The sequence below is a fragment of the Lissotriton helveticus genome, chromosome 2_1, assembly GCF_964261635.1.
Source record: "Lissotriton helveticus chromosome 2_1, aLisHel1.1, whole genome shotgun sequence".
NCBI classification, from domain to species: domain Eukaryota; kingdom Metazoa; phylum Chordata; class Amphibia; order Caudata; family Salamandridae; genus Lissotriton; species Lissotriton helveticus.
The window spans coordinates 827,677,291-827,689,328 of record NC_136059.1 but is presented as its reverse complement, the minus strand read 5'-3'; the positions used below and the strand labels follow the sequence as shown (position 1 = coordinate 827,689,328).

Genomic DNA, 12,038 nt, shown 5'->3' with positions numbered 1-12,038 from the left:
AAAAACAAACAAAAAAAAACTTTTCCCGACTTCATGCACACATTTGTGAATGTATTTGCCGCAAATGGGACTAAGCCAATAAAATCTATCTTGGCCTCCTCCGCGCTTGAATTTAGGCTAATTTGCATTCTCAATTAGTAGGATTATGTTGTCAGGGTTCACAGACCACCACACTTACTCCTGGTTGTGAAACAACATGAATTAATAAACTCTTCTTGGCACGGCAGTATGTCCACTTATTGTCCATACTAATCTGTTCATTCAGAATCTAAATGTCTAGCTGTCCCAAAATTTCAACAGTCATGTCTCAGTCGTCCCTTCTTCTCAGTATTAGCTTCCAACCTGGAGAAGGATTTACCCCTATTAAAACAACAAATTAATAATTAGCTTTACTTCTGGAAGCTGCTAAAACCCCCCTTTCCTATTATTACACCCTCACTGTCCGCTGCCCTCTGTCTTTGCTAGTTCTATGACACCGCCGAGGAACCGTGTACTTAAACTAGTTTTCTTTCATTGATTCCTTCAGGATGCTTCAGATTGGAAAGTCTTAAAATCAGTTCTCATTTCCAGTTATTTACATTTGTCTCAGCTCACACGTCCTCAATAATTAAAAAAAAACTCCATCCCTTTTTTAGAAAATTAATAGTGTGCGATATTTGTTGCATATCAGTTGCAATACATACAAATGCTAAAGTGCAACCATTGAAAACTATTTGAAGAGAATCATAAGAGAAAAAAATAAGAAGAATATGAATAAAGGACTTTTTAGAGATAAAATAAGAAGAATATGAATAAACACCTTCCTACGAAAATATTTTGATGGAGTTTTGAAAATTATATGTACTGTGTGTTTGATTTGCATTAGAATTGTGCTGAACTACTATGATCAAAAAGTGACCCACATTATATAATTGTGGTGCTGAACCATTTTGATTGATGAATTTAAATTATGACTAAATGTGATTTCCACGGTCTGGTCACTGGAATAGAGCTAAAAATACCAATGCATATACAAATCCTCAGATCAATACTAAACAAAACTAAGAAAAATGAAGAGGGCATCATTTGTCTTTACCCTCTGCTCACAAGCTTTGTTTGCAAATTGAAAACAAAATACTATATTTTATAAGCCATTTGAATTGCTGATGGACATAAAGCAGTATCTGCCTTCATGAGGTGTGCTTCAGAGTTGCAGCATATGTGTTACCTTCTGTTGACTGGGGGTAGGAAACATGATCAAAGTCACAGATCTTGCCCCAGTTGTCTCGCACAGCTTCTGGTGTGGTCGGGATATTCTTCTTCCGGACAACAGCGCCAAGTGATCGCTCCCACCGCACTAATTACAGAGAAGAAAGAGAAAAGCAACCACAAACTTCAAGATAACTGGGAAAACCAAGTGAGTACAAACTCCCTTGACATGCCCATTGGGCTTTCTTAAGAACTCATTAAAACAACTGGGTCAGCTTTATTAATCCACCCAAAACGTTAAAGCTTACAAAACTAGCAGCTTATATTTTTAGGGTCGCTATTATTTTATAACTTTAACAATGCACTTCTTATAAAACATGCCGAGTATTTCAACAATAAAATGCAATGTTATCACATTGTATTGATTTCATCACTTGTTGCCCTGGGCTTAGGGGAGAAACATTACAATTCTCTCATTCAGGTGTTATAATATCTTGGCGTGTACAGACCATCTATGCTGTTCACCGTCATGATCTTGTCATATCTACACATACCGCATCTAGATGATTTAAATAACTAGCAGTTTATTTAAAGCAGTTCCAGCTGTGTCAAGGAAGTAAGCAAAAAATCATCTGCAGTGCCACTCTTGGAGTGGTGACATTTTGTGATAGAGTAGAAGCAGAAGCCAGGCAGAGATATTGTGCCATTTCCCTCATCACTAGCTCTGCTTTTCACAAGCAAGAAATAAAAGGAATTGAGGCCCATCTACACTGTTAACACAGTTCACTGGACATTAGCTTAACTATTACTATAACCAAACCGATACATTTGCAAATCACGGCAGTCGATGATCAATTCATTTATCAACTCTGTAGTTTCTAATCACTATTTGCTTTTTTTTTTAGCCATAGCTACTCCATCTCTAGGATTGTTTTCTGGTAGCAAGTGAAAGCTATGTAGGGAGTAGTCAGTTCTGTGATGTGACCGAATGTTTTAAAATATCAGAACCAACTTTTGGCAGAAGGGCACAAATGGGACTCACAGTTGAAATCTCAGGCAAGGTCAAGACTAAATGTTGATATTTCTCTCAATATTATTGTTTTTTTCTATTTCCTGCTGTATGTCTGCCTTTTGTTTCTTCTGAGACTATTAGTTGTTCAGACCCTCTGGCACACAGAAATCTACGGAATCATAAATGCTTAAAGCAGGAATCACAGTAAGCCAGGATGCAACTGAAGATATATACCTGACATACCATGTGACAAATCAAAGGGTGTAAGAAACAACATGATATACCCAGCTTTGGTTTCTACCAGAGTTTTGTAAGCCAACATTTCCCTGACTTTTCGTTGAAGCTACCAAATACTATTTTTGTTATGAAAAAAATTATTTTGAAAAGCTGCCAAAGTTCTGAGCCCCTTGAAAAGGTAGCATATGAGAATAATGTAACCAGTGGCGTAGCTAGACCTCACGCCCCTTGCTATGCCACTGAGTGTAACTAGGGTAAAGGATAACTAAAGATGCCTTACACTGTCCAGTCATCATTACAAATGTTGAATATGAAACTAGCAACTTTGCCTGTGAAGACTAGGACCTGGCATTAAAAAGATATAATACATGGGATTCTGCAATCCCTTTATAAAACAGCAGTCACTAATTTCTTTATGATTAGCGCCTTGTGATGTACTAAATCGCTGATTATAAAGAAAAGACATCAGAACTCTACAATTTTAAGGTTATTACAGTCGAGTTCTGACGTCGCAATGCCTGCTGCCAAAGCCAGCAGCCCTGGTGAAAGGCAGGTCAAGTCACAGAGCATAATTATAGCAGCTCTTTAAAGCAACAAAGGAACATTGCTTTTCCTTCTTCTGCTCTGTTTTAATAGCTTATAATGACAAGCAGAGACAATATGTAGCACACCCTTGATGGAGAAAAGCTAAATTCTTTCTGCATGTTTCTTCAAGTTCTGATCTAATGCAGTTTTTTTTAAATAAAAAAATTGACTTGTATTAAACAGCTTCTAATATCTGTTTGCAACACAAATATAACAGGCTTTTAATGTGTTTAATTTTGCAATTGAGGTTTATTTTCATTCTTCATGTATGCAAACATGCTCGCTTTTTCATATGGAAGAGCTACGCAACAAGGTATTAGCCCCCAGATTCATCAAAGTCATGTTTTGCGAGTCCTTAATTTCGAATTTTAAGGATTCGCTATTAAAGACTCGCAAAACGGGATGCATGTAGAAATCGCAATATTTTTTGCGATTTCTACTGATTCCTTATTTGCGATTCGCTAATTGCTAATCGCAATTAAGGAATACCTCCCCATTCATTCCTATGGGCCTAGAGGCCCATAGGAATGAATGGGAGGACAATCTCAATTTGCGAATCGCAATTAGCGATTCTCAAATTGGGATTGCGATTTCAAGGGTGCAGGGGTGTCCAAAGGACACCCTGTTGCACCCCTGAAATTGATATGTGCACATATGTTGCACACACACATGCCCTTAGGGCATGTGTGTGCGCAACATGGAACTTTGAAAAATGCAATTTAGTGCATTTTTCAAAGTTTTTGCAAATTACGTCAAAGTTGTACTTCGTGGTAATTTGCGTGCCCTATTAGCGAATTCGCTATTTTTGAAACTTTCATGCATTGCATTTAAGGAATCTCAAATTGAGATTCCTTAAATGCAATTAATCGCAATTTAGCGATTACTAAAATTGCGATTTTTGCATTTGGGATGATGCATCCCTAATGCAAAAATACCGCTCGCAAAGGGCCAGATTCTGAGAATCTGGCCCTTTGCGAGCGGATTTTGGTTTGATGAATATGGCCCTAAGTGCTTTGCGGAAAAGGTGATGGTGTGACCATATATTATATACGATAAAGTACCCCTGGCACACATAAGTACATTGCAAGTGTCCTCTGAGTTCCATAACCTTAGAAAGCAAATCGGTCTAGGGCCTCATTCCTCTATATGATAATGGAACTCCTCAGTGACATTCGATATCCTTATAATGTACAGCAGTGGGTACTTTATCCCTTATATATACTCCACTAATAACTTGTTGTAATCAGGCAGTCCAGTTGGAAGTCCAAAGGCCCGCTCCTAGTGCCCACCGCTGAAGACAGTTTTGTAGGGTCTGCTCTCACATGCATTACTAGGAATCAATATGAATTGAGAAGCCCTTTCAGGAGGACACTCATGACATTGTTGCTGGCTAAGGCCATATGCTGTTCCATCCAAATGCAGCAGAAAGGAGCTACACATGAAAAACGATGACAAGGCCTGCTCTTAGTGCCCACCACTGAAGACAGTTTTGCAGGGTCTGCTCTCACATACATTACTAGGAATCAATATGAATTGAGAAGCCCTTTCAGGAGGACACTCATGACATTGTTGCTAGCTAAGGCCATAGGCTGTTCCGTCCAAATGCAGCAGAAAGGAGCTACACATGAAAAACGATGACAATGTGCAGATTCCAGTGGCTGATACAGCCTCAGCAGTCAAGAGCACTGCGCTCATTACTAAAGAGCTGGAACAGCACACCTGATCCCAGCTGCCTCATGCCACCCAAATGTCCTTCGTACTTGCCAACTCCAATCAAATCCATCAGTGCATCTTGGCAGTGCTACCCACGGAGAAGGGTGTACATCCATCATAAAGCTGCCAGGACGAGGCAGGCATCTGGTGTAGGTGCTGGTGTCTACTGAGTAAGCAGGATAATGTTTCTGCAACAACAGACCTGAGTTGGTGAGAAATGCATGTCGCAGACGTAAGAGTTTTTCTAGGGTGCCTTGCGCAGGCCTTAGATGAGACTTGCTAGAGGTGGTGCTGAGCATGTAATCCACTGAAGTCCGTTGTTGTGTTAATCTTTGCTCTCGGCATGAGGACGATAGAGGTGATTGCGTCTTATTTGTTCCTGTAGAAGACACCAGGTGTAGCACTGAATGCCTCGCTTTCATGGCAGTAGAAAAAGAATAAGACTGTATTGTTTGGGAGTCGAGCCACACATTTCTGTGATGTTTCTGCTTTCTTGCGGTCGTGCTTGTAGAGAAGTTTGTGCCAGGTACATAACAACTTTGCGCACTGCTGAGAGACATCCAGTGTCGGAGTACAATAGGTGCCAACCGTGGAACATTTCTGGGCCAGGGTGCAATGTATTTGAATGGTAGGACTTGTACTATCGTGTTTTCCATGTCCTGGTAGTGAAATATTACCAATTTTGGATTTCACTACAGCATGGCCCTTCACTCCCTTGCATTAGCCTTGGAGCAGGCTTGCAATATCTTACAAGTGTATCTACCAATTATGAATAGATAGAGATTTGGAGTTTTTGGCCTCTGGACTCACAATTTAAAAATATATATTTTGGTAAAGTTGGTTTTTAAATTGCTGGTCTTAAAATGCCACTTTTAGAAAGTGGGCATTTTTTTGGTTACCCATTCGGTCTTTGCATGTCTGCGGAATACATGACTGCGTTAGGATGACAGTTGGGCTGTTTGTGCATTCGCACTAGACAGTCACACAAAGGAAGCGGAGGTGTGCCCTGTATATCCTGATGGCCCATCACCAGGACGAAGGGTCGTCCTGAGCTAGATTGGTGGGAGGAGTTGACACTGACACCTAAATAGGGCTGTGCCTGTCCTCACACAAAGCATTCTCCCCCCCCCATGTAGAGTGTATGGAGGCAGGGCAGGGAAAGAAAGGGTCTGGTGCACTACAAAGACTTTCCTTTGAAGTGTGCCTACTTCAAAGGCTGAAATGTGTGTAAGTAACAGACCTGTGCCACCATATACTCAGAACTCTTCTGGGTTGAGGACATTCTGCCAGGAAGAAGAGCTGGATTGCTGTCAGGAGATACTGCCAAATTGCTTGCCTCCTGTAAAGAAGTCTCAGGGCCATCAAAGACTACACTTGCCTCTTGCTAATAGCACCTGGACTTCACTACTGGGAGTCCTGATTATCCAAGTGGTGACAAATCCAGATCCTGGGCCCTTGAGCCGTGTGGTTGGTGCTGCAACCCAAGAAAAGCAACTCAGACTCAGTAATCAAGGCCACTGCCTGCACCAGAGCCAAGGGCACAGCTCGTGTAGATCATGACGCCCCACCCTGACTTGCATCGCAGCACCAACTTCCCTGACATTGTTCTGCACTGATGCCGCGCTGCTGCCTGCACCAGAGCCGAGGGCACCGCTCGTGAAGAGCACAATGCACTGACCCTACTTGCACAGCAGCCCTGGCCTAGCCGATGCCAGCAGTTCAACCGAGACACTGTGCAGTCGATTCCTGGCGCGTGTGACCTCATCAACGCTGCACCATCATAAGGAACCGCCGCATCGCGCCCCATGCCACATCAACTCCCCTGCAACTGTAAGGAACCTACGCATCACTTCCCTTGTCTAGCAGTAAAGCAACCAACGACTCAACTCCACTGTGGCAGTAAGGAACCTACGTCGCAACAATGACTCCTCACAACCCCTCCTCAACCCCCACCCGACGCCATGCATGCACCGTCTTTGTTTTCATCATCCATCATCTTCCAAGGTACTATAACCAGAGCCCATGCGACTCTGCAGCCGCCCGGCGCTCCCTCGCTGTCAGTGCCGAACTGTTGGATTAGTACCGATCACAACGTCGAGACAGAAATCCAGTAGCTCCAACTGGGACTAAGAGCTATACTTTTAAGTGATATTTGTGAAAGTGATATCTGATATCTGTATGTTATATTTTTGTCATTTTGGTCTTGTTTTATTCAGATAAATATTGGCAAATTTTCTAAAGTGATGTGGACTCCGTTTGTAGTGTTTTCACTGTGTTACTGTGTGTGTGTCAAATACTTTACACATTGCCTTTGCCATTGCCTGACTGCCTGTGACAAGCTTCCAAGGGGGTGAGCAGGGGTTATCTTAGCTGTGTGACTCCCTTACCCTGACTAGAGTGAGGGTCCCTACTTGGACAGTGTGCAAACCACTGCCAACTAGAGACCCCATTTCTAACAGGGGGTATAGAGCAGACAAGACCTGGTCTGGCCCGAACAGGTTGAATTTGTCCTTCCGTAGGAAGGCGTTGAGAGGGCTGTGAACTTAAATAGAATTAAGTCCTCCATCCTGCTTCAGTGCAAAAAAGTAGCGGGAGTAACACCCAACTTCTATTTCTGATGCCGAAACCCTATCTATGGCCTCTTTTGTTACAACAGTCTACACTTACTGCTGCCAGATGGATAGGTGGCTCTCAGTCAGCCACCCTGATGGTAGTGGAAAGTGCAGTGGGAAAGAAAGGAAGAGAAGGGCCTAGCCCCAATGGACAATTTGGCAGACCCACTTGACTAAGATGATGGCATGTCACCCTCGAGGAAATGTCAGATCATACCCTGGCAGGGTGAATGTGTGCAGGAAAAAACACACAAAAGTGGTTTCGCTGCTGTGGTTACTGGAGAGGTAGGGGACTGAGATACACATTGTCCCTGATGCCCTAGGAGTTGTCATTGTCAGACGCAAAATAAGCCACAAAAATGCTGGAAAGCCTATTTGGCTAACAGAGGAGTCGGACATTGGTCAAATTGAAAACCCATGCAAAAGCCACCGAGGGGGGAGAAACTGATGGTGTCTGGTAGTGGCCGACAAACCCAAGGAACATGCTGTAGCCCTGCTTTCATTAAACCTTTCCAGGGCAGAATCTGCATTTTCACCAACAATACGAAAGCTAATGAATGACATGGCCATTAAAGATGCCAGGACATCCCCAGAGAAGCCCATGGACCTCATCTAGGCATGACACCAAAGTGCCATGCTCATTCATATTGCCCAACCTGAACAGTTGGTGTGTCCATGCCACAGTGAATGACAAACTTTGCAGTATCACATCCGTCCTGAATAGCTTGGGTGAGGGATGCATGAAGGTTTCCTGGGACAGCGGGCAAAATGTGGGTCACCGTATCTTATACGACATGTGAGTAGCGACCTAAGTGGCAGCTGGGTTGACAGATCAGAGAGCAAGGCTTGCAGGCAATAACATATGTTTTCCATAAGTTTAAATGTATTTTGACTCCCGATCAGTTGGGGTGTTGGGAAAGGCATTAGGATCACCTTACTTGCGAATGCCTGTACCACCAAATCCATAGGCGTAGGGTGCTCTTGAAAAAGTTGACGTCCCCTGTTGCTGGTCTATGGTGCTAAACTATTTGTCTGATTACTGGAAGTTCAGAGCATGGCTTTGCCCAAGCGCCCAAAATAGTGGCTGTGAGGGCAAAGTTTAAAGGTGAGATTCTGTAGGTGCCTAGCCCAGTTGGAGAACCTCTGTGAGGACATTAGTTTTCACTTTCATGGTAGGTAGTTGCAAATCTAGTACTTCAGCAGCCCTCTGCATCACTACAGTGAACAAGGTGCTATCCACCATAGCGGGATGGGGGGGAAAACAGGCTAAAGTCTGGGGTGGTGTCCAAGGCACTGGTATACTGTATCTCCTCATACAAATTATCCTCAGTCCATTGGGAGATAAAGTCATCCTCTACATCACAATTGTAATTTTCTGAAAGTTTGCAAGACCAGGGCTCTGTGCAAGGTAAGGGCAAAGTATCAGAATCAGATGGGTTTCCACATGACTGTACCCCACTGTGTTTGGAACGTGGCCTCGGTCGAGATCAGGACGAGATTGACTCAGACTTGGAGAGCAGGATGAGTTCAACCTCCTACTCTGGTGCAGTAAGCATCAGCATAGGGGTCTCTGCAGAACAGGCCCTTCTTTTTGACTGATCACAGTGTGGAGTACCTCTGTGTATGATGACGTAAAGATCTGCCGCGCGGTCCTATATGGCCTTCAGGTTCATCTAAGTGCAGTTGTCACATGTCCTATGGTCGTGTTCAGATCCTATGCACCACAGGTATACTTCATGGGGATCGGTCACAAACATCTTTTTGAAGCTCCCATGACTGATTGAAGGAGAGTGAGGTGGTTCTAACATTTTTGGCATACAGTTGGGTGTGGGCCGCCATAATGGCTCCCCCTAGCAAGCAGGACGTCTGCAAGGTCGTGCAGGTTTTGGGGTGCGATCCTGGAGGTAAAGTATTATTGATTGGAACTTCTTCAAGATAGGACGAGGATGCCCTCCAATCTACTGCCCTTGGAGTGTAAGGTTGATTTATTTGAGGCATCAAACTTGATAACTATTGTGTAAAAGAGATCCTGGGGGAAATTGTTATTGTGTGTCTCGGAAACCTGAATGCTTCATACTCCGACACTAAAATGTAATTTTTACATGTGGGGGGTGGAACTCTGAAAACAGGTCTATGCACAAAGGTAAGCTTAAACGCTGGAAAGGGCAAGATGCCCCATATGATTCTCGATGGCTGTAATTTTCACTCAGCTATGGCTCAGTAAGCATTGGTGGAGAGGCAACATCTGCCCCTGTGTGTGCTCCACCTGATGGCACTATGCCATTCTTGTTTGGGTATCGGGGAGGGGGACTATTTTGTTCACGTCCAGTTGGGGAAGACGCGACGTGGGTAGGGTAGGGAGTTCACCTTTGTCTGTTTTTTGAACCACAGAGAGTGTATTGTCCATAAATCTTGTGATAGATATGATAATCTGTTGTCAAGGCTAGGAGAGATTGAGATAGACATACACACCTTTGACATTCGGATACCTCAAGGATGGCCAAGGGTGATGGTAACAAGGTGAGATACCTGACATGGAATGTCAGAGAGCATAATAATTACCCCAAGGTGCGAAATGTTATTGCAGATCTCAAACAGCATGCCACAGATATTGCTCTGCTGCAGGAAACCCATCTTCCTGCAAATAGCAAGAGCCTCATGCAGAAAGTGTTACAGGGACCCTTTCATGCAGCTGGCTTCTTGACGCATGCCAGAGGGGTGCTTACATGGGGCAACCTGAAATCAGGAATTAAATTGGACATGGTTGTAGAAGACACTGAGGGGCGTTATACCATCTCTTGGTGCCGGGGAAAAGGCCTAGACTTGCTGGCGATGAACGTGTATGGGCCAAATTACGATAACCCGCAGTTTTATCAAACTCTACTAACATGTCCTTGCATAGATACTGCACTACCGCTGATAGAGGGAGACGATTTTAATTGTGTCCTAGACCCAACACTGTACCGGTTGGGAGGTCCGCGTCGGCGCACTTCGGCTTCAGTGAAATCCATTGCAGATGCTATGGTGAGTCTGAATTAGGTAGATGTCTGGCGCACTCGTTACCCAGGGCAGGGGAGTTACACACATTACTCTGCCCCACATGAGCTCCACACGAGAATAGGCTACTGGCGAGGGCGTTATACCCAGCTGTTAGGGAATACACCCACGTACCCTATCACAATATGCACCAATACTACTGGTGCTGCTCAGCCCACAGAAGAGACCTGCCCCGTTCACATGGAGGTTTCCCCCTATTCACTACTTTATAACGCATTTAAAGCAGACATATCCGAAGCTTTAGAAGAATATTTTACAAACAATGTTGGTTCAGTACCTAAGTTCTCCACAGTCTGGGAATCTTTCAAAGCTTAGATCAGATGCATTGTAATTTTGAAATTCTTGGGGGTGCAGAGCGCCATCAGAGGTCGACTTGATACCCTGGAAAAACGCCTGATTGATCTAGAATTGGGATTGAGACGCGGAGGGGCAGCTAATAGTGTAGAAGAGCTAAAAAAGACATTGAAGGAGTACCACAAAGCGGCTGATAGTGAAGTCAAACATATGGGTAAATATGCGGTGGCTAGAGTCTACGGGGAGGGGGAGCGCCCGGGGGCTACGCTGGCAGCACTGCTGCACGATAGGAGAGAGTCCTCTGCAATTCGGACGGATGAGGGGGAGACACTGACTGATCCCGATAGTATTGCAAACCAATTTGGCCAGTATTATACTGAATTATATCGCTCTCGCGCTAATGTAGATGCAAGTAATATTCCGGACTATCTTGAGCACATAAAGCTGCCTTGGCTCGTCGAATGAGCATGAATATCTGATGAGAGCCCTGGAGGCTTGGGAGATTTATGAGGCCCTAATAAGTATGTGCTCGAGCAGCATCCCGGGGCAAGGCGGCCTAACAGTGGCTTTTTACAAAGAGTTCAGAGATCTACTAGTCCCTCATTTGGTAACACAATGAAGATATTAGCGAATCAGGAGAGATGCCCCCATCAATAAGACAGGCTTGATAGTCACTATTTTGAAACCTGGTAAGCCTCCGGACGAGTGCTCCTCGTCCTGTCCATTGTCACTATTGAATGTAGATACCAAAATATACACTAAAATTGTTGACTATCGTCCCGCACCGCTAGTTCCAAAACTGGCCAACACGGAGCAGTCAGGATTTGTCCCGGGCACAACTTAACATACAATCTGCATACTTTCTTTGGAGCAGCACAACATGTTAATCCGGAAATTAAGGCTGCTGCAGTTTTCCTACATGCAGAAAAAGCGTTTGACTCCGTAGAATGGGGGTTCATGGGGGCGGTGAGGACGATGGGGGTTGGCGAAATATTTATTAACCTGGTGGTGGTTCTGTATACCTCTCCTTCTGCAAGAATAAGGATTGGGGATATGGCCCAATATCCCCTCTCCTATATGCTATGGTTGAGGAACCCCTTGCCTGCACACTCAGGGAATACCATGGCCTACGAGGAATCATATTTCCTGATTATAATTTAATAATATCATCATACGCTGACGACATTCTCCTCTATATTAGAAATCCAGAGACTAATTTGTCTCCTGTGCTTAGAGAAGTTGTCAGTTTTGGGGAACTTTCTGGATTAAAAATAAATTGGAATAAGTCCATAATATTCCCATTGACCAAACTCACTTCTCCCTTCGAATTGGATTTCCCA

General features: G+C 44.0%; 1 protein-coding gene across 1 annotated transcript in view; it reads right to left on the bottom strand.

The window, feature by feature from the left end:
* Positions 1-12,038, bottom strand: part of HSD17B4 (hydroxysteroid 17-beta dehydrogenase 4) — an 867,876-nt gene that overhangs the window by 428,215 nt on the left and 427,623 nt on the right. The window contains exon 11 of the mRNA XM_078675560.1: positions 1,208-1,336. Coding sequence (XP_078531686.1) covers positions 1,208-1,336 — 129 coding nt within the window. The remainder of the gene's footprint in view (positions 1-1,207; positions 1,337-12,038) is intronic.